This window comes from Schistocerca americana, chromosome X (genome assembly GCF_021461395.2).
Source record: "Schistocerca americana isolate TAMUIC-IGC-003095 chromosome X, iqSchAmer2.1, whole genome shotgun sequence".
Taxonomy (NCBI): domain Eukaryota; kingdom Metazoa; phylum Arthropoda; class Insecta; order Orthoptera; family Acrididae; genus Schistocerca; species Schistocerca americana.
Window position 1 is genome coordinate 32,515,778 of NC_060130.1, and position 23,926 is coordinate 32,539,703.

At 38.7% G+C, this 23,926-nt stretch overlaps 1 protein-coding gene across 1 annotated transcript in view; it reads right to left on the reverse strand.

The window, feature by feature from the left end:
* Window positions 1-259: 259 nt before the first annotated feature.
* Window positions 260-23,926, reverse strand: part of LOC124554979 (molybdenum cofactor biosynthesis protein 1-like) — an 81,843-nt gene continuing 58,176 nt past the window's right edge. The window contains exons 6-7 of the mRNA XM_047128718.1: window positions 22,608-22,693; window positions 260-315 (exon numbers count right to left, since the gene is read on the reverse strand). Coding sequence (XP_046984674.1) covers window positions 260-315; window positions 22,608-22,693 — 142 coding nt within the window. The remainder of the gene's footprint in view (window positions 316-22,607; window positions 22,694-23,926) is intronic.

A 23,926-nucleotide genomic window follows, 5' to 3' on the forward strand; every position in this document is an offset into this window, starting at 1 on the left:
ATATCATAATGGTAGTGTTATAAGGTCCTATTAATGTGTGGTCATGACATTTGTTAAATGTCTCACCACATTCCTATTGAAACTATTTACTCTTTTTGTAAATAACACCTATGACAATTTTATACAAATGTCCACTAAGACTTTGCTCGTCAACTTTCATTTAGGTAACAGCGATCTTTAGATGTATTTAAATCAGTACTGTTAAGAAATACTGACTAGCTTTATTTTCAAGAATCTCAAGTTTAAGTTATACATACTGTTATCCTCCAATAAGAATCATTGGCCGATTCTTCATCTTTGACAGGTTTAGCATGCCTGCAATGCAAAACATTATCTTTTGTATTAACAGATGAAATCCAACTTTTTAAATTTAATAAATGCTTATACAAACATAAAGTTTCTTCAAAAAATGTATTTCTGACAACTTCCTGTCACAGATAATTTTCACTGAATGTTGCAACCCAGTTATATTGCTGATGAGAAGCAAATGTTGATCTTTTCCCTCTCTTCCTTCACCATCTCCTGTTTTCAGAATGAGATTTTCACTCTGCAGCGGAAACGAGGTACTGGCAGAAGTAAAGCTGTGAGTACCGGACGTGAGTCATGCTTTGGTAGAGCACTTGCCTGCGAAAGGCAAAGGTCCCGAGTTCGAGTCTCGGTCGGGCAAACAGTTTTAATCTGCCAGGAAATTTCATCTCCTGTTTTGTTCACCTTGACATATTTCTACCAAAAAGACTACCCCAATGGTTCCACTGCTTATATTTAACACACAGTAAATTCAGTTCAAATATTTCCTTAACAGAGGATGTGCATTGACGAGCTTGAATTAATCAGAAAAATATAAACAGATACTAACCATTCCACAGCTCTTACAAAATACTTGCATTAAGTAATCATCAAAGCTACTTTTTGTACAGCAAGAGGACTAACAGTCAAAATGGTGCTACATGCTACAGGCAGTGCAATACAATTTATTTTACTCATTGCTACAGCAATAAATGTACTTATAAAAATATTCAGACTTAGACTATAATCAAATACAGAGAGAGAAAATATTCTAACTAAAGAGATATAGCAGCCATAGGCAGAAACAAATAAAAAAACTGATACTAATCTTAGCTTTGAGGACCAAAAGTTTCTTCATCTGGAAAATGTAAAAAGAGAAATGAGACTGTTCAAGAATTAAGGATGAAAATTCAGGATCTTGAGTCAAGGAAGATGGATGGTTAAATGAATGAAAAAACTAGACTGGACATGATGAAATTGAGTTGCGAAAGAGCAGCAGATGATGTAATTTTAAATGCTGAGAAATAAGATCTCTTCAAGAGGAGCCACCAAAAGGTCAAATAAGTGAAAAACAAGCTGAAAATACCGGTAAATGGGCTAAAATGGCGGCAAATAGATAAACGAAACAGAAAGATAGTGCTGAAGAACAGGCAACCAAACAACCACAACAACAACAACAACAATAATAATAACAGCACATTGTAGCAATATATAATAGCAGTCCCACAACATCTGGAGGAAAATTTTCCACTAACAGAACAATAAATTCATGAAGCCATCAAATCATTCCAACACTCCACTACAGAAAAATTATTGAAATAGTCAGAACACACAAATGATCTACAACTGCTGTTTGAGAACATTTGGAGAGCTGAAGAGATTATGGAAAGCATTAATCCACAGCTATGAAAAAAAGGGGAAACACAAAATGTCAACAATTGCAGAGATGCCTCACTTCTGCCAGTGATATACAAAATATTATCAAAAATTCTCTGGACAGAGTTGTAGAAACTTTAGACAAATAACTGGGAGAATCTCAAGGAGCTCTAGAAAGGGAATACCCTGCACAGAACAGATGTTTATTAGAAAATCGATAATTCTCCACATACTGTTAATCACCAAACCTATAATAGTATCATGTATAGGTTTCAAGAAAACATTTGATTTGGTAGGCAGAGAAATTATAGGTAAAATCATCAAAGAATTTTGTGTTAAAGCAAACATAATCCTCAAAACACTAGCAAATAGGATGGCAGAAGCTAAATTTATGGGAGAAGTATCTCAACCATTTGAAATAAAAACTGATGTTAGACAAGGGGACAGTTTATCACCTTTACTGTAACACTGCATTCTAGAAAAAATAGAAAGTATCTGGAATTTGGAGAAAAAAAAATCACAAAATTGAACCAATAATTTTAGGATGAAAAACAAATGGAATTAAGGTAAACTGCCTGGCTTCTGCAGATGATTCTGATATACTTTCAAAAAATCTGGCAGACAGTTATTGAAAGAAATCTTTTGGAAGAAATAGCAAAGGGAGCTGGTCCCAAAATTTCAGCCGAAAAAACAACATTGATGACAATTTCAAACAATGCATCAACACTCTTAGAAAAACAAAAAAGTAAAATAGCATTAGGAAGTAAATTTAAATATATTGGACAAACTGTACAACAAAATGGACTAGAAGAATTAACAGTAGATGCAAGAGTCAGCAAACTGGAGAGAGCAAATCGTTTGACAAAGGATATTTACAACAAGAAATGTACAACTAAAAAAACAAAACGAAGACACTATCCCACAATGGTATGACCAGGATGTTTATATGGTTGAGGATGCCTAATGATGAACTATAAGCTGGACAGAACAGAGGTTCCTCAAAGGAGCATTATTAGAAAATAATGGTTGCAATACAAGCTATAGATGGCTGGAAAATGAGAAGTAATGAGGAGATCTACAAAAATTTTGAGAAAATATCAGAAGTAATGGCTAAAAGAAGATTAATCTTTTTTTAGAGACCTCTACTGAATGAGTAGTTCTGGAAGAAGGAATCAATGATAGCATGGATTACAGAAATAAGAAAGAAACAACATCAAACAATCAGAAATAATAGAAAGAAACCTTTTTACAGATAAAATACTGAATTTAAAAGGATCATCACCTCTCCAAGATCAAAATTAATTTCATCCCTCTCAATAAGACCGTGAAAACCGGAAATAAAATTCATAAATATGATATTGCGAAGCTCAAAATCAATCAAAACATATTGGAACAATGCCACCAGTAACTGACAGTTGAATCCCATAAATGGGCAGACATTGACTCCATGATCCAACAAGCAGCTAATACTAAAATCCTGACAGCTAAAAAGAGGAATCATACATGGTGGAACGAGGTTTGTGGTGAGGTGGTGGGCCAAACAGCAAGTGCATGGAAAAAGTGGAACTCTACCAGGAGACCTGATGATTTTGATGTATTCCATGAAGTTCGAAAATATGCAGCCAGAACTCTACGAAGGGCTAAGCAGTTGCATGAGAAACAGCAGTTATAACAGATCGATCAGCGTTTCCAGATAAACAATGTCAGAGACTTCTATCAGACGTTCAAATCGAATTTGAAAGGATACCAAGCCCCTAGTTTTTGTTTTAGACACGAAAATGGAAAGCTCAGTGTTGTGTACATAGTTCCGCGTATTCAGCGCGTACACAAATTTCCCACTAGAGTGAGCCCCTCTAAGCACAACAGCGCAGGCGCAGCACTCGTCCATCTCCGCACTACGAGATGGCGCTGCCACAGAGACGGACCAAATTCTGCTTCTGCCGATTCGCGTATTAATATGTAACACAGCCAATGAGATTGCTGCTAAGATAGAACACTTTCTCCTCGCGCATCACACTCGCGCAGTGATACATGAACGTGCGAGGTATTATAACAAGTGTAAAGACCTTCGACCAGTCAGTCTGCATTTGTCTGCACCAGTCTGCATTAGTCTGTACCAGTCTGCATAGTCTGTACCAGTCTGTACGAGTTCTACAATTGTCTGTACCAGTCCATAGTCAAGATTCAGTTTGCGCCTAATAAGATTACCACATTCCTGTACATTGCCATGAAGATAAATGTATAGACACTTTCGTCAAGTACCCGAGATATATGTGAGAATAAGATTAATGTATCAATACCAAAGGAACTTCAGATTGTCAATTGTAAATAGCATCCAGAACCAAGTTAAGTAATTTTTATATTTGTTATTATTTTAATAAATGAATGTGAAAACTAATCAAGTTCTGTTTAAAGTTGGTCACCGTCAGTCTGCTACTCTCAGCGTGCAAGTGGCATTTCTATCGTCTGACCTAATGGCAGAAGATAAATACGCCGTGATAAGACCACGAGACATATTGCTGACACTCGCTTACTTTGTTAGAGCAACAAGTCAAATAATCTGATGGTGTGTGCACTGAAGGTCTTACAGTACGCACACCACACTCGGCCTGACCAACAAAAAAACTGCAAGATAATGTCTCGTTACTTTGAAAACCTACTTAATTGTGATGAACTGAAAGAAAGATTCCCTGTATGTGCCCCAATCCACAAACTACCCCTCATCTCCATCTAGTAAAGAGGAGACCAAAGAGATCATCAACAACTTTAAGAATAATAAGGCAGCTGGAGAGGATTCAATAGTGGTGGAACTACTGAAGCTGGCAAATAATGAAACTCTAGATATACTAGTCCAACTTTTTGAGGAGATCTGGAGAGCTAGGATGATACCAACTGAATGGCAGTCAGCTTTAATCCATCGTCTACACAAAAAAGGTGATAAATAGAATGTCAATAACTATAGGGGTACCTCATTAGTATCTGTTCCATATAAGATTCTCTCGAAAGTGATACAGAATAGAATAGAAGATCATTGTAACCAACTGATTGGGGACTATCAAGCTGGTTTCCAAAAGGGTGATTCTTGCGCAGAACAGATCTTTAACCTGAAGAACATCATGAGGTACAAAAAAAAATTGGAAGAAATAACTATGTGGTCATGTTTGTTGATTTTCAGAAAGTATATGACTCCATCGACTGACATGCATTAATGAATATTTTGGAAAAGTTTGGGGTGGATAATACATCAAGAAAGCTGATCAAACAAACTCTTGCTAACACAGTGTCGAAAATTAAACTTATGGGTGAGGTATCTGAACCCTTTACAATCAGAACGGACATAAGACGAGGAGATGGACTATCCCTCTCCTTTTCAATTGTGTCTTGGAAAAGGTCACTCGAGAGTGGAGAAAGTTATTAGCCCAAGAAGAAACAAATGAAGAGTGGTTCAGACTTGGTCCTAAGAACAAAGGGGTGTGCATTGACTGCTTAGATTTTGCGGCTGACCTGGCCATTTTTGCTAACAACATAGAGTCAGCAATCAACAAGATAAATAGGCTGTCAGAAATTGATGAAAAAAGTTAGACTCCAGATCTCTATTCAAAAGACAAAATATATGACGAACATCTGTGACGGACCTGAATGGAAGATAACCAACCTGGGAAAAAATCGGATGAGTTAAGAATTTCAGGTATCTCGGTGAAGTCATCCACCAGGAGAATGGATTAAAAGAAGAAGCAATTGTCGGGATGAGGAAGTTAGACCAAGCATACCAACTGACAAAGAATACTTATAACAAAAAGTCTATGAGTATATGGGCCAAGTTCCAACATTATAATACAGTTGTACAACCTGAGGGCTTATAAGCATCCAAAACTTTGACCACGAATAGACAAGGTCAAGCTGAGTGGCTGGAAAAGCGTGAGTGTAGGATATTAAGGAAAATCCTAAGGTAATAGATGGGTCGATGGACAATGACGAATGAGAGCAAATGAGGACACGTGCAGTGAGACAGAACCTATCACAGCATCCATTACAAAGAAATGATTGTTATTTTATGGTCATCTCATGAAAATGGACGGTGATTGACTAACAAAAAGAATACGGAGTTTCATCCTATCTAAGAAAACAAGGCCGAGATGGTTCAAAGAATGTGAAAAAGATCTTAAGCAGATTGGTATCTCAGAGAGAAATTCCTGAAAGGAACAAATTTAGAAGATTGGTGACCAACTACCAAGGTTTTAACATGGCATCAACATTCGAAAGACAGTGAGGACCATTATCTGAAGAGCATAAAAAGGCACTTCTTGGAGGGGCTCAGAAGATACTGGCAGGAAGTCAAAGCTGGAGCAAGAACAAGACCTGGACACTAGAGTGAAGTCGGTTGTTACCACGCAGTCCGTAGAGACTCACCTCAATAAAAAAAATAAGTAAATAAAAATAAAAGGCTTTCAATGCAGAAGAAATAGGGGATTGAGAACAACACGAATAGAATAAAGGGGGAAAAGCATGAGGAGGAGATGGATGAGTACTGGAAAAACAGGAGACGACAAGGGAAGAAGAAGAAGTGAAGTTATTACATGACGAGAGATGGCGATTGGATTTGATTTGATTCAGTTTTTGTTACATACACCGAAAGAATGAGATGATTCTCGAGGGTGTGGAACATATCAGAATGTATAACACAAAACATTTTAATATAATGAATACTTCCCTGATCATTTGTCACGAGATTGTCAAAATAGGTGAATACAATACAGTAAACTGGAAAAGCTAATATTTACAGAATTAATACGCTGTCAGAATGAAACATTGTTATGCACTATTAATAAATTTATCATACACAAAATACTTAATATTGACTGTTGCAACCAAGTGCTGTCAAAACTTAAATCTAACATATTTTTACTTAAGCTGGCCTTTCAGTCTCTGTTAGGATATTCATCTATAGAGTAGACGGCATTGCCTATCAAAAAGTCATTCAAACTCTGTTTAAACTGTGCTTTATCTGAAACCAAGTTTTTAATGGGTGCTGGTAATTTATTGAAAATGTGTGTTCCTGAATATTGGACCCCCTTTTGGACCAACATAAGTGATTTTAGGTCTTTATGTAGATTGTTCTTATTCCTAGTATTGATAATATGTACTGAGCTATTTGTTGGAAATATAGATATGTAACTTGCAACAAATTTCATTAAGGAGTAAGTATACTGAGAAGCAATGGTCGGAATTCAAAGTTCCTCGAATAGGTTCTACACAATGTTCTTCAAAGACTGGTCCCAGATACTCCATTGCACCATTCACCGAACCTGATAACCCCGAGCCGTCAGTAACAAAAATTAAGTCTTGCTTAAGAGATTTACAACACTACATGCACTTGTTACCAAAGCCTCATTTACTTTTAGAGCTATCTGTTCCACTTCCTTTTTGGCCCCACTTCTCTCTGTCTTCACTATATCCCATACAGTTCTTATTTTGTTGATACAATTATCTTTTTCTCTTAATAAAGCTACTTCAATTTCTGGATTACTTGATTCAATATTTTGCAGTATTCTTTGTAATGCATTACAATGCTAATATCAGAAATGTTCCTAGATAGTAGATACAGTCTCCTTTTTCCCCACATGATATCTTTATTCCTTGTGTAATCCATGGTTTATCTTTTGACTTCTGTGTGATCTGAGTTACCTTTAGGGGAAAACAATTTTCAAAAGAGGAGGTAACTTTATTAATAAATGCTTTGTATTTTCCATTTGAGTCAGGTAAACATCTCTCCAGTTCATGTCTTTGAGCAATTTCCTGAATTCCTCAATTTCTGGCTTATTTATTATCCTCCTGCACTCAGATTTAATATTTTTTTTATCCTGAGAAGTTTCAACATTTGACACAGGATGCTGCACGTTGTGATCAGATAGTCCATTTACTATTGGTTTTGTGATATGACTTTTTTCCCCTAGATTTGTTCATAAAGATATTATCAATAGCAGTCTCAGAGCATTTACATATCCTAGCTGCAAAGTTCACAATAGGAACTAAATTGAATGATAGTGTTAAAAACACCAGCAACCACTATTTCCTCTTCTTCTTCTTTTTTTTTTTTTTTTTTTTTTTTTTTTTTTTTTTTTTTTTTTTTTTTTTTTTTTTTTTTTTTTTTTTTTTTACACACAAGCCATTCCTTTCGCTTTGTGAAATGAAGCACTGCCTAGTTCCAAAACACAGGACTACTATGACAAGGTGAAATGTTCTCAGAGTGCTACATGTATGATAGTAAATGTAATCAGCACTATAGTTGTTTTCTGAGTAGTTATGCTGTGTGTGTTTCATTCAATCAGATGAAATGGAATAAAATCATCTATTTATTTATTTGGGCTCTTTATCACCAAGATACATTCAATGTTGGTTGAGGTTTATCTTTTGAATTCACTCCAGTGTAGATTGTCAAAATTTTATCAGTTGTCAAAGTACTTGTAACACAGTTTTCGAATTTACTGCCATCCAGGAAAGTCTCGCACTCAAATTATTCTCAGAGACTGAGAGCTGGCTGAAACCCAGAGTAGAAAGCTCTCACATATTTAGTGATTAATGGAATATATATCGGAAAGGCAGGTTAGACACTGTAGGAGAGGGAGTGTCTATTGTCTCTATTGAGGTCAAAGCTGATTGTGACAGTGAAGTTATCTGGTTGCATATAACAAGTCTATGTGAAATCAAGTTAATTAATGAATGTTTTAATCAGCCACCCGGTTCTGCTATGACAGTTTTGGAGCCATTCACAGAAAGTCTACAGACAGTAGCACGTCAATACCTAGATCATGCAATACTAGTTGGAGGTTAATTTAGCCTACTGAGTATAGATGGTAGCCTATGGCTTCATTGCAGGGGGTGCAGTCAATCTTGTGAAGCACTTTTGAATGTGGTTTTCAAAAATTGTCTTGAGCACCTAGTTTGGCATGCCACATGCAATGGAAATATCTTAGACCTTGTAGTTACAAACAGGCCAGATATCATCAATGACTTCAGCATAGAGATGGGGATTAATAATCATGATAACATCATAATAACTAAGGTTACAAAAATTAATAAATCAGTCAAGAAGGCTAGGAAAACGTTCATGCCAGAAAGAGCAGATAAGCAGATGTTAGCATCTCACTTAGACAGAACTGACATCACTTAGTTCCATTAAGATGGACGTAGAGAGATTATGGTCAAAGCTTAAACAGATCGTGAATTGCACTCTCAACAAGTCTGTACCTAGTAAACAAATTAAGGATGCAAAAGAGCCACTGTGGTTTAACAATGAAATTCGGAAAATACTGAGGAAGGAAAAGCTACTGCACTCTTGGTTCAAAAGAGAATGCCAAATGGCAACAAGGAAAGGTTACTACCACTGTCATACCTCAGCAAAAGATCTGGCTGAGAAGCAGGGGAAATTATTGTCCTATGTAAAATCACTAAGTGAGTCAAAGGTTTCCATCATGTCACTTGACCAGTCTGGTGTGGCAGTAGGAGATAAATGTTTTAAATTTTACATTTAAGAAATAATTCATGCAAGAGAATCATATAAACATACCGTCATTTGACAATAGTACAAAGACACCTAACAACAATCACCTGTAAACATGTGCCATGTCAGTGCTCTTGGAAGAGAGCTGTGGCAGTGACACGGCTCTGTTGTTGTTCCTGTGTAGTGATCTGCAAAGACGGGGGGGGACGGGTAGAGATTCAAGCAGTGATGAAGTACTTCATAAAGATAGGTATGAAAGCGAAGGACATTCATGAGGATTTCCAGAATACACCAGGGGCTCTGCTCCTTTGTCTTCAACTGTTGCCAAGTGGATAAATGAATTTAAATTTGGTCAGGAGAGCTTAGATGATGATCATCCATGAATAGGTCAGCCAAGATGTGTCACTACTCTAGAAATCATTGCAAAAGTGCGCATAATGATCAAGGAGGATCACCAATTTAGAGTGCATGAAATTGCTCACGCTTGCCAGATGTCATCTGAAAGGTATTCACAAGATGGGTGCCGCGACTCTTGATGCTGGGTCAAAAACACATGAGAATGGACATATCACAACAATGTTTGGCCTGTTTTAGGAGAAACAAACAAGAACTTTTGTGCTGGTTTGTGACCACGAGGAAACTTTGGTTTACTACTATACCCCAGAGACAAAGCAACAATCAAAGCATTGGAAACATGCTGAATCTCCGTTGCCAAACTCCTTCAGCGGGGAAGGACATGGCGTCAGTGTTCTGGGATGCGCCACCAAATTCCTTCAGCGGGGAAGATCATGGCATCAGTGTTCTGGGATGAGAAGGGGATTCTGTTTGTACTTTATCTCCCCACTGGGCAAACAATTACTGGAGAATACTATGCTAACCTTCTGGACAAATTGCAACAAAAGATATGAGAAAAAGGCCAGGTTTAATAAGGAAGAAAGTCATCTAGCATCAAGCCAATGCACGCTCGCACGCATGTGCCATCGCCATGGTAAAATTACACAAACTAAGGTATGAATTGTTGCCACACGTGCCTCTTCCCTAAACTGAAAATTTTTCTTTGTGGATGAAGATTCACTTAAATTAAGAATTGATAGCCTGAGTTGACAACTATTTTGTAGGCCTGGAGGAAAATCATTGTCGAGATGGGATCAAGGTATTGGAACACTGTTGGACCAAGTGAATTAATCTACAAGCAGGGTACATTGAAAAACAAAAAAGTTTCAGTGACATAAGTACTTTTTTTCTATTCTGTTTCAAGAACTTTTCAAACCACCCTCGTAAGCATCCCTGACACCTGAAATAATTAAAAACAAATGTCACCAGTTGCAGATGGAATCTCAATTTGGTTTTACAAAGAGTGCTATATGGCACTGGACCCTTACTTAGCTTGTATTTATTGTGAATCTCTCACCCAGCAGAAAGACCTAAGCAACTGGGGAAAAAATACAGAGGCGTCTCCTGTATATACGAAGGGCGAAAGAACAGACCCGCGAAATTACAGACCAATACCCGTAACATCAGTTTGCTGCAGAATTCTTGAACATATTCTGGGTTTGAATCTAATCAGTTTCATAGAGACCAATAAGTTTATGTCCACAAATCAGTACAAAGCATCACTCATGGGCAACTCAGCATGCCCTTTTGTCATACAATGTCTGTTCAAAAAATTCCAGAACTTTGTCCACAAAATTTTCTATGCTTATCTTTTAGTTACTATGGATTGTCTCCTTCAAAATACTCTACTTCAAAATTGATACACTGCTCCCAATATCATTTCCACTTCCAGGAGCAGTCTTGACACACATCTTGCTGGGTCGCATAAAGTGCCGTCTGCGAATTTTCTTCTATCTCATCTACCATTGCAAAACTTCATCCTTTTCACCTTTGGAAATAAAAAGAAGTCTGCAGGGGTCATACTATTCTCACAAGGAACATCTCAGTCTCATTTGTAAGATCCAAAAAGTTTTTTTGGTCTTGACTCATGAGCGTGGAATGAACTTGACGGCTACACAATGCATTCCAAGATGCTGTGTCATTTCATAACATGATCCAACTGAAATGTTACATTCTTCTACAATCTCTCGGACAGTGAATCTTCGACTGGCACACACAATTTCGTTGACGTTCCTGACACAAGCATCATCAGTGGACATCTAAGAGCATCCTGAACAAGGATCATGTTTGACTTTTGTAAAGCCATTTTTAAAACGTGTGAATAATATATAACACCGAGTATGGCATAAGTACTCATCGCTATAGGCTCCCAGCATCATTTGGTGTGTCTCTGTAAAGGTTTTCTTGAGTTTCACACAAAATTTAATGCAGATGCATTGCTCCTCTAACTTTGCCATCACAAAATTCACAAACCCAGATTCCATATTTCTTGATTTCCGAGAAGCATTTGACATAATGACTCAATGCAGACTTTTAACAAAGGTACAAGCACATGGAATACATTCCCAGACATGTGAGTGGCTCAAAGACTTCTGAAGTAATAGAACCCACTACATTATCCCGACGGTGAGTGTCCATCAGGTGACTGGGGTATCATTAGGATCGTTCCAGGGATGTGTGATAGGAGCGCTATTACTCATATTTTCTATGTGCATAACTGATTTGATGGACAAAGTGGACAGTAATCTGTGGTTGTTTGCTGATGATGTTGTGGTGTATGGAAGGTGTCATCGTTGAGTGATTTAGGAGGATAAAAGATGACCTGGACAAAGTTCCCAGTTGGTGTGATAAATGACAGCTAACCCTAAATGTAGAAAAATATAAGTTACTGCAGATGAGTTGGAAAAACAAATCCATAATGCCAGAATCCAGCATTAGTAGTGTCATGAATGAAGAAGTCACATTGTTTCAATATCTGGACGTAACATTGCAATGTGATATGAAATGGAACAAACTTGTGAGGGTCATGGTAGGGAAGGCGAATAATCATCTTTTGTTTGTTGGGTGAATTTTACTACAGTGTGGCTCAGCTGTGATGGACATCACATATAGGATGCTAGTGTGATCTCTTCTTGAGTACAGTTTGAGTGTCTGGTATCCGCAAGGGGTCGAATTAAAGCAGACATTGAGGTAATTCAGAGGCAGGATACTAGATTTGTTAACAGTAGGTTGAAACAACAACATACAAGTATTATGGAGATGTTTCTGGAACTCAAATGGGAATCCCTGGAGGGATTTTGAGGAACACTGTGCTGACTGCAGAACAATTCTGCTTGCACCAACATACATTATGCGTAAGGACCACAAAGATAAGAGACAACAAATTAGGACTCATAGAGAGGCATATAGACATTCACTTTTTCCCCACTCAATTGGCAGATGGAACGGGAAAGGAACTGACTACAGTTGAAATAAAATTACTTGATAGTTGGCACTTCAAACGCCAATAAGAGTAGTCAGCGTCACACTTGAACTGTCTGCTGTTGCCAAACTCCACCAAAATTGGCCAGTCACTTCCAATTCCTGGTTCAGCATTCTTTCTTGATGTATTTGTATCCCGAATTACGAGCCCCACACTTTTATTATGTATTTCATGACACGCGATACCTACACCAAAAACAACACACATTAACAATGCTAATGAAAGACACACATTTCATTCATAGCACTAACCAAACACTACTGAATAACTCAGCACAAGGTGTGATTCAGTATCATACATATAGTTATCATATTCACAGAGATCATCTTACATTAGATAAGCTTTTCACTACACTGCGTGAAACTGAAATTTTTAAGGTTGCAATTCATAGTTGCAACTGGGTCACTACATTCACATATATAAATACTTCATGCAGTGCTGTGGCATAGCACAATGGTTGGCAGATTAATCTAATATGTAGCATGTTGTAGGTTTGAATCTCATCAATGTAGCAAAATTTTTATTTTTAAATCTAACCAAAAGAGTGTGATTATTATTTTCATTCAATTAATTGGTTTAAATATATTTTTTTTTATTTTTAATAATTTGCTGCATCATTTTTCATCATTGTTTTGACTGTTCTATTTGGTCTTATTTTTCTTCCTGTCATTATTTCTTCATTTGGAATCTGCCTCAGCCATCTATAATCCACGACCAAGTGCCCACATGGACTGTTCACTGATTTCTAACATGGCAGCATGTGCAGCTAGTGTAAGGATAGTTACAGGTAACAAATGACATGGAGAAATTTCAATTTGCTTTCAGCCCTGAAATTGAGTTTTTGTTGTCGTGAGTTTACCCTTAAGGGTTAGCTTTAATTGCCATGAACAAAGCGATCATGATATTAGTACTGCTGCAGACTGTTGACCACAATTTTCTCGGCTGGGTTAGGACACAAGTTTACAGTCAGGGATACAAAACGGGTCGTCTGCCCCAGTTCAGTCACTGGTCACTTTAAATCAATAGTCGACAGAGTATCCAACATTTCTGACATACCTTGCACCAGCCACTAGAAAAATTGCTCTGTGTTAAACATTTAACATAATTTGTGAAGTGAGCTGCTTGTTTGTTGTCACCTGTAACCAAACGGCAGCTGGTAGCCAATGTGGCAACATTGTTGCAGCAAGTGATTGATGTCAACTATCAAGTAATTTTATTCAGACTATTGTAGTGAGACAGGGTACCTTCTGCCATGCACCATATGGTGGCTAGTGGAGAATGTATGTAGATGTGGAATCACATCCCATCTGGAAAGTCAGCCCTTGATCTGCAGTTCTGGGTAACTTTCTCAAAATCTACCCTTTTTCCTAGACCTATCCTTCACCCCTCTTCCTTCCACTTCAACCCTTCTGCCTGAAGAATGAGCTACTGGCTCTGAAGCTCGCCTAATTATAATCTTCTTTTATGTGTGTGTTCTGCCGCCACTTAGCAAGTAGGTTGTTTATCTATCCAATTCAATTATCATGTAATCAAAAGCTGCATTTAACACACCAAGTCTCTTTTACCAATCACTTTTAATATGTCCTACAGAATGTACTGTCTATCCTGTCTTTTGAGATTACTGTTTTGTTGCACTTTTCTACAGGCATCATCTTACTTATTAGGAGTCAGTTCCTTCATGCTGTTGTTGTTGTTGTGGTCTTCAGTCCTGAGACTGGTTTGATGCAGCTCTCCATGCTACTCTATCCTGTGCAAGCTTCTTCATCTCCCAGTACCTACTGCAACCTACATCCTTCTGAATCTGCTTAGTGTATTCATCTCTTGGTCTCCCTCTACGATTTTTACCCTCCACGCTGCCCTCCAATGCTAAATTTGTGATCCCTTGATGCCTCAAAACATGTCCTACCAACCGATCTCTTCTTCTAGTCAAGTTGAAGAGCTGCATGTCCTCGGGAAAAATTATGGCTGTAGTTTCCCCTTGCTTTCAGCCGTTCGCAGTAACAGCACAGCAAGGTGTTTTGGTTAATGTTACAAGGCCAGATCAGTCAATCATCCAGACTGTTGCCCCTGCAACTACTGAAAAGGCTGCTGCCCCTCTTCAGGAACCACATGTTTATCTGGCCTCTCAACAGAAACCCCTCCGTTGTGGTTGCACCTACGGTACGGCCATCTGTATCGCTGAGGCACACAAGCCTCCCCACCAACGGTAAGGTCCATGGTTCATGGGGGGAGTTCCTTCATAGTCAACAGTTAAGGAATGGGTGGCTGAATTCATATGTGGCATATGTCTCTGTAAGATGACTCATGAACTACTTCCTAGAATTACAATCAAATATGAAAATGCTGAGAAAGAACACAGTGTGATATTGCAAGATCAGTAATTAAAAAGATGTGCAAAACAGTTGATGCCGTGGCCATACCAGAAAATGAGTGGCATGTCTGTTGAAGCCTGACTACAACCTAATGTGAAAAACAATTTGGGACAATCTGACACACAACTGATTCTATGCACCAATCTGTTCCCGTGGATGAAATGAAACAGCAGTTGCACAAAAATAGCCAAGGTGACTTAATCGGAGAGAAAGAGTGGTCATTGTTTTCTAGGATGCAAAAGGGATTGTATTTTAGATTAGCTTGCAAGACTGAAACAATACCTCACAAATACTATGCAAGTATTCTGACTCAACCGGATGAAAAAATATGGAGCCAAGACCCAGGGGGAAAAAAAAGTTTATCATCAGTGAAATGCATATGGTCACAAAGGCACTTTCACAATAGGAAAACTGGGAGTTTCAAGTGTGAAGTCTTCAAATATCTATTCCATTCTCCAATTTTTTCAGATTCTGACTTTAGCTTCCTCTTCTTTTCTTTTTGTATGAATGATTCACTTAAGACTACATGCGTCACAGCTCAAAACCGTTTTGTGAGTCAACAACTGGATATGTTTTCACTGCTCTGTCTCTTGTAACTCCGTTGGACATGGAGGTAGCAAATGAGGATGTAGGATGTCCATGACATACTGTTGTGCTGTCAGGGTGACCTGAAGTCATATCCGATGCTGCCCCAAACGCCCTCTCCCTATGTCGTTGTCATACTCACTGACAACTGTCATCGCGGGTCTTGTAGAATGTGACTCACTGCTGATCACATGACAGGTGCAGGTGTGAAAGGGTTACAATGTGCTCAGCGTACTTGCAGCAATTCTCCCATGGGCTCGTCAGACACGGTCAACCGGAAGCTTGCTGACAAGCAAGCCGCCCTTACGTACCCAAGCAGTCCAACATGGGGACACTACCACATCTGAATGTCTCACAAATCTGCATACTGCATAATTCAATCAGCCTGGCAAATGGAGACACACAATTAGGCCCCTTCAAATTTTGTTACGTGCTGATAATGCTGACTCACAGACGTACAGGGCATCTGTGTCCTTCACAGGGATCACTCAACATCTTACGCTCTTCACATCTCTTATAGCTCCTACCATTCACGGTAACAATCCGAGACACAAACAAAGCTAATGCAATCTGGTGACCTTTTTATCCATTTCAGAGGGTTGCGACTCTCATAATTTACCACTGGTATGCACACTCGTGAAACTACGTTGCTTCAGGGAGCTTCCCTTTTTTTTCTTCAAGCAGTTTAGTTCTTTGAATCCATTTTTCTTGTAGCTCAGAATAATTATTTTATTGTGTAGCAAACTTACAGGCTAGCATTCTGGCCTGAGCTGTCTGAGTTGGTGGTCATGTGTGTGTGTGGTGTGCTTGCTTGTGTGAATGAATGGTGTGTATTTCTATTTCTTTTTCTGATGAAGGTTGTGGCCAAAAGCTTATGTGTAAGTGTCTTAACTGTGCCTGTCTGCATTTTAACGTGCCATCTTTATGGTAATTAGCACTCTATCTTTTCCTACACTGCTGATATTCCAACCTGTAGTTTCCATTGTTTGAACTTACGGTCTACTGTTTTATGTTGCAGTGCACTTCTACAAGTGTAATACACAAATGTTGCCTTAGGAAAGTGTCACAATAACATCCATGTCTACCGTTTGCTATTTTTTACGAAATAGCACGTCACACTCGAAATTTAACTTAGCCAATGAAATAAGTTTGAAGATTTATTGTGTGTAAGAGACACAAGGGCCCACTGTGTGGGAAATGTGGGAAGTTCTGTGCAGAGACGGAGTTATCCACAGACACAGTAAGTCTTGGGAGCTATACGGGTGTTTAAACATCGCCACCTGCTGGGATGAGGGGCCACTTACTCTGAGGTGGCGCTGTGCCAGCAACGAGCTCGACCCATTGATTAGCACCACAGATGACAATGAGCAACCAGCTGCTTCTCTGTGCAGAGATATAAAATTTATCGATTTTGGACATCGGGTGACAATCTGTCACATGGAGAACAATGTTTACTCTGGCAATTTTAACACTAATCTAGTGCTCTGCAACATATTAATGTGAAATGTTGTCTATGATGTTGAAGAGTTTAAGATAAACTGATATCTGAGAATTTGTTGTTTTTGTGGCACTATCCGGAAAATGGCCTCTCTTGCAGCTCCAAGCATAAATGTCAAGTGAAGAAGAATAATTAGCACAGCACACTGGAACCGAGTAGGGATCCGGTTTACTGCTCGGCCACTAAATTAGCATATTGTGAGTACACCAGAAGAGACGCTGTACACACTTGCATATACTACATACACAAGTACAAGCATCGATCAAGCTACTGTGAAACTGCACTCTGTGTGACTCATCACTACATCAGAATACTGTAAATGTGGTGATTCCAATTTCGTAAGGTCTCTTCCTGTTTGTTTTCATCAGTTGGATCTTATTTTTCAAGTATGTGGGAATCCAATGAGCTGCCTGTTTGGATACATTCTTTCTGTATGTCCCACAAGTTGGATTCTTTGGAGACACATTGTAACAAGAGTTTTTAGGAATTTGCCTGGAGATTTCACACTGGGTTCTGTGTGATGTATTCCATCTTTTATTCTTGGACCTAAGATTTTTACTACAATTTTACATTCTTCTAATTCAGTTTGCTGTTTTCATGTCTTGTGTTGGACAAAGAGTCTCTCTCATGCATAAAGAAATTCTAATTTGATCACTGTTGTGCAATGTTAGATTTTAGAGTTCCAGGAAAAATACTTTTAGTTAACTGAGAGACAGTTTGTATTTTCTGAAGTCTGGATTCTATGCCTTCTTTTCATTATGATGTTCAGTGGTCTTTTTCACCTAATTATTTAAACTCTTTATCACCGAATACTATGTTGTTGCCTATATAAGTTCACCCAGTGCCATTTTGGTATCGTCCATTAATTTTTTATCCAGGTGAAATTATTAGTCCAATTTTCCTAGATTGCTCCCTTAATATTTCAAATTGCTTTAGCACATCAGTGATGTTTTTGTCAATTAGTATTACATCATCGGTATAGGTTACACAATATAATTCTATCTTTAAGTTTACATTCTAGTCAGTGTAATAGTGCACCTGCTCTTCTCCATTATCTTACAATTTTCTTAGGGGCATAGTTGAATAGCAATGTGTTATGCCATCCCATTTTCATATACTTATGTCTGTCTTAAATTACACTGCTTGAAAAAAAGTGAGACACTCAGAAGGTGGGGAGAAAACAAATTGAAACATAGCTAATTTAGAGGGTATGCGATGTTATTTCAGTGATAACAAAACAGAGTCAAATTTACACAGAACTTATCAGTTTGAGCCCACTTATCAACACAGCAATGCATCCTGTCTGGCCTGGACAGTGCGGGAGGATGTCGTAAAGCTGCTGCATACCCTCCTGAGAAAGGTGATCCACAACTGTTGTAACTGGACATTGCAATCATGGATACAGGCAGTGGGATGGAGTTGACGTCCATGTTGGTCCCATAATGTTCTATTGGGGACAGATATGGGGATTTTGCTGGCCACAGGAGTATATCAACATCACGCAGACAACTTAAAGAGACACACACTACATGTGGACAAGCACTGGCCTGTTGAAAAATAGCACCACAATACTATTACACACTGCTGTACCATCAGAGTTCCCTCGGCCATTACAAGCCGTGACCTGAAGTCATACCCAATGGCTCCCCACACCATGGGACTGCTTTGTGACCCCCCCCCCCCCCAAAATGTGGAAGAATGGGACCTCTCCCCATCTCCCCGGGTCACTGTCGAACTTCTCCACGATAGTCATTTGGAGCAGTGCAGGACTGGGACTCATTAGTGAACATAATGTGACACTATTCATTAGCAGTCCGTACTTCTCGATCATGGCACCACTTCACATGCAGTCATTTGCTTGGGTGTTAATGGCAGCCTATGTGCAGGACGGCAATTCCATAGTCTGGCTGCTCCTAGCAGTATGACACAGCATGTTGCAAGGAGTCTATTACAGTGAACTCCTGTTTATCCTAAATGATCGGGACGGTGGCCGGTTCCGATAACAAAAATTTCAGATAAATCAAAGTCCCCCTGTTTTCACATGTGAACACTCCAAATTGCATCAATATTGCGAAATACGATCGTAAAACGTGCGTAGGGTATGTAAAACGTTACTGATATGGTTGCAAATAACCCTGCACTTTTTTACTGAAAAAATTGTGTTGACATGTTAAAAATGCACCAAACTATGATTGAAAACTCAAAGTTTTTAAGTGCTGTATAACAAAGCTCGTTTATTTTGCATTCTTACAGAAAAAATCTCCCTTATTTGGCAGCAGGAAATAACAGGAGTTTTAATTTTATTACCTACTCTTTTGAGTAAAAAATAAACTACTGAACAAAATTATGAAACAAATCTAGAGATTACTCAAAGGAACAAAAAGTCTGTCTAGAGGAACTTTCAAGAAAATTAAAAAAAAAAAAAAAACTTTTTAAGTTATGGACATAGAAGTTCTAGGATGCTTCATTAGAGTTTATTTTTTGGTAACGAAGTCACAAACGTCTTTTTCTTTTGTTTTTTTGCTTGAGAAACTATTGCTGCAACAATACATCTCCAACGTTGAAATCAAACTATTTCAAGATAAATCGTCTCCGCCTGTTGGCTGATGTACTCCAGGGCAGTTTGGATCACTTCGTAACAGAATGTGTGAGGAATATTTTTCTCTGATTCATCATCAGAAACATAGTCTTCTGACACTTTATGATCGGTCACAATTTGGACGATTTCATCCTCAGTCACATGAAAAAATGCCATTTTCTATCCACTCTTCAATGTCTTCGAAGTGTGTGTCTTTACAACCAGCTTCTCCAGTAAATTCACCAAAATTATGTCAGCTTGAGTTTTGGTGTTGCCTCCTCCTTCCCACCACTTAGGTTGCCTTACGATCTAAGAGTTTTTTCCAAGACCTAACAAGAGGAACTGGAGGAATTAGATTCCAAGCTTCAGCAATCAATGAATGACACTTAAAACATCGATTTTTTTAAGAGCTTCCACAAAATCATCTGCAGCATCAATCACACCTATTAATTATTCCAGCATCTTGCGTCTGTAATGTTTTTCCATCGCCTCAAGAATACCTTGGTCCATCGGTTGACATAGAGATGTGACATTTTGTGGGAGAAATACAACTTTGATATCCCCATCTTGCAGATCACCTGGGTGAGAAGGAGCATTGTCCACAAGAAGTAGCACTTTTCAAGGAAGTCCATTTCCTTCCATGTAATTTACTACAGTTGGAACAAACTCTGCCTGGAACCACTCTCTGAAGATGGCACTGTTCATACATGCCTTAAGACTGACTCGTGTACCTCAGTGGCAAACTGGTTGGTTGGTGTCTAAATGCTCTTGGTGTTTTGGATTTGCCAATTAAAGTAAGACACAGTTTATGATTGCCAGTGGCATTACTGCAAGCAAGGACAGTAAATCTTTCTTGGATTTTTTTGTATCCTGAAGCCATTTCTTCTTCTTTAGAGGCAAGGGTTTTCATTGGCAGCATTTTGTAATTCAACCCAGTTTCATCACATTTGTAAAGTTGATTGCCAGTATAACCTCCTTTGTCAATGATTGTGTGCAGTTTCTTCTTAAAATCAGTGTAGCAGCTTCATCCCCAGATAATGATTTGGAACTGATGGCAATTTCATGAATGCCACGCTGCTTCTTGAAACGATCCTGCTGGCCATTACTTCCGAGCAATTCTTGCTTCTTTCCTTCAATCAGCTCATCAGCTCATTTTGACAAAGTAGAGGACCTGAAACTGACACACCTTTGGCTCTTATTTATTCGTGCCACAAAAATAATGCCTCTTCTAACTGAGGATGTGCACCTTTTCTCATTGCTTTTCAAGATTTCACTGCGCTGCCCAATGCTTGGATGGAACAAAATTTTTAAATTCCTGATCAATTTGTCTTCCGATCAGTAATTGTACTCCTACTCTGCAGCAACTTTTGTGGGTGGCTCACCAGCATCAATTCTCTGCAAAGTGTGAAGCTCTTTTTCCAACAAGATCACATTCATTTTATGTTTCGTGCCTGTAGTCACGTTCAGTGTTCTTTCTACAGACACTCGACTGAGTCCTTTATGGTTTTTGGCCCCTTTTATCTCTGGACACTTTAAGGCACATAGTGGGAGCACGAAACCTCAAATCAGAAACACACAGATGCACAACTTGACAACACTCGAGATGCACTAGACAAACTTTTGACTTTTGAAACCAGGCTGTGGCAGCCATCAAATGAAAGCATTCGATACATCTATGCCATTTCCTCTGTTCTACCCAAGCCCACGTGGCAACACAACAGGGTGTTGTACATTCACTGTTACACACTCAGCTTTGATGTACCGACAACAAGTGGAAAGTGTTAGGCAGCGCACTCTAATTGTCGGTTTTGACAGGGCTACGTTGCGCTGCATAGAACAATACTGTATGTACTGTACTACCAAGGAGTTCCAATAGATGGCAGTGGCATGAAACCATGCAATACGAATAAGAAAGACACTAGAGCTTCAACCAACACACGCACGAATTGACGATACTTGGACTTTTGACACACACCAGTGCACAGATTAGCAGTAGATTGCCAAAAAACACCAGCAAATGCTTGGCTCCAGGTGCACGCAAACTGAAACTTGTCAAGTGTCAATCTAGCTAGCCAAAAGTGTAGCTGCACGAGAGTTTACTGTACTTGTTCTCAGATGGCAGTCACAGATGTGAACAGGTTACAATGTACTCAGTACACTACACAGTGATGCTCCCTTGTAGTGGTCTCATGTAGTCAACTGGAACATTGATGATGAGTATGCCCTTACTTCCAACATCAGGCCACTGTCAGATCCAAATACTCCAAAAATACAGATGTTGCAAGGTTTAACCAGGCGACCAAATGGACATCCACAATGAGGTTTCTTTCAAACTCTCATCAGATAATGCTGTCTCACACCAATATGCAGCACCTTCATATCCTCCAGAGTGATGATTCATCTGACGCTATTCGCATCCCTTATATACCACATGATGCTTGCTAAACAGCAATAAAAACAAAGAACACTAATGAATAATGAAGGAAAAGACAGACTGTTACTTACCATAAAGAAGATACCTTAGGCTGCAGATGGGCAGAATTAAAAGACACTTACATAGCTTTCAGCCACAGCCTTCACCAGTAAGTAGTAATCTGCCTTTTCCAATATTGTTGATATTCCTACTGGAGTTTCCATTGTTTCAAGGACACTGATGCTTTTCTGTGAGTGTTTGCTTTATGATGTTTTCTGCATTTTAGCTTTTTTTAAAAAAAAGAAAAAAAAAGAAAGAAAGAAAGAAAAAAAAAAAGATTTGTTGCTGGAAAACTTCTGAAGTCCAATAAAGGAGTTACAACAGCCATATATGGTTATCTGGTGGACCTTGCAGAACCAAATTCTAGGGCTGAAATATCTTGTTGACCAATGGGCATTAATCAGAATGAATACTAAATAAAAATTAAATCCAAGTTTACACAAAAAACACAGGTTCTATCACTGTTGTTTTTCGTTCTATTTTGCTTTTATGTTTGCTATGACTTGTTAAACAGAAATTTTCTTTCTATCTATAGAGTTACATTTGCTGTAATGTATCTTACCTCGATGTTGTTTCTTCCTTCTTCTCACTGCTGCCCCAATCATGGCAAGCAAGTCATCCTCACTGCATTTGCTTCGTATTGCATCTCTGAAACAACTGTTAAAACACCCGTTAAACAGTACCAGGCAATTACCACACAGTGAAATGTTGGTACACTAAAAAGGAAGAAAAACTTTGCAGAAATCTTCAACAGTAATCTTGTAGTCTGCAGTAGGCAACAGCAGGATAACAAACCCACTGGACAAGAATGGGAAAGTCATGATAGATGTTACTTTTATTTTTATAAATAAACAGGTATCTTACACAAATGCTCAAGAGTGTACATAGGATCTTGGGCTGAAGAGGTGGAGCAGAAACTGACATTAGTTTTGTTGAAGAGGGAGTACTGGAACACAGCACAATTTCTTGCAAAATGAAGCCAAATTTATTGATAAACTCTTAATTAATTGCCAAGCTCACTAATGTGATCATTTTACGACAGGTACTTACTGCTTGGAGTATATGTGACTTTTCAGGCTTTCCTGATAGATCTGTTGCAAAAACACTTTGGGTTCCCCACCAGATAACATTATGCAAGTCCCTCCCTCAATATTTAAGTGACACAACGTTTTGGCATCTACAGGTGGTGGTGATTTCCACCATCACTGCTGCAAGATGCAACTGGCAATTTCCACATGACAGCTTTGAAATTTATCATGTGGATGACTATGACCATCATATTTAGAATTCAGAGGATTTCATAGAATACCTGAAGATGCTTAAACTAGAACTTTCAGATCTTTTAGTTAGCTCAAATGTTATATCATTACTTACAAAAGTGCCCCTGCAGCCCTCATTAGAGGTTATTAACAGCAAGTTTGAGAAAGAAATTGTGGTGCTGTTTAAGCATGTGCATACCTCATCCTATTTCTTATGTAACACCAACTACTTTAATCAAGTGGACAGTGTTCCCATGGGAGATCCTCTATTTCCCTTAGTAAATATCCAACATTCCTCCTTCTGGCAGAATGCTGAAGAGACATTTGTGGTGTGGCCCACATAATACAGACACTACCTATGTCCCTGCAGCATTTGCACTCGCTCCATCTGAATATTCAGTTCACTGTGGAAGTACAAAAAGATAGCAGCTTACCATTCCTGGATGTCACAGTTAGAAGAAAAGCTGACAGAACACTGGGGCATAGTCTCTACTGCAAACTGATACACGCAGAGTTTGCGGTCCAAAAGTTGCCATCACCCTGCACAATGTGGTAGTGTCTTACACTCCTTGGCACATAGAGCACACGTGATCTCAGATACCAACAGTCTGCCTGGTGAACT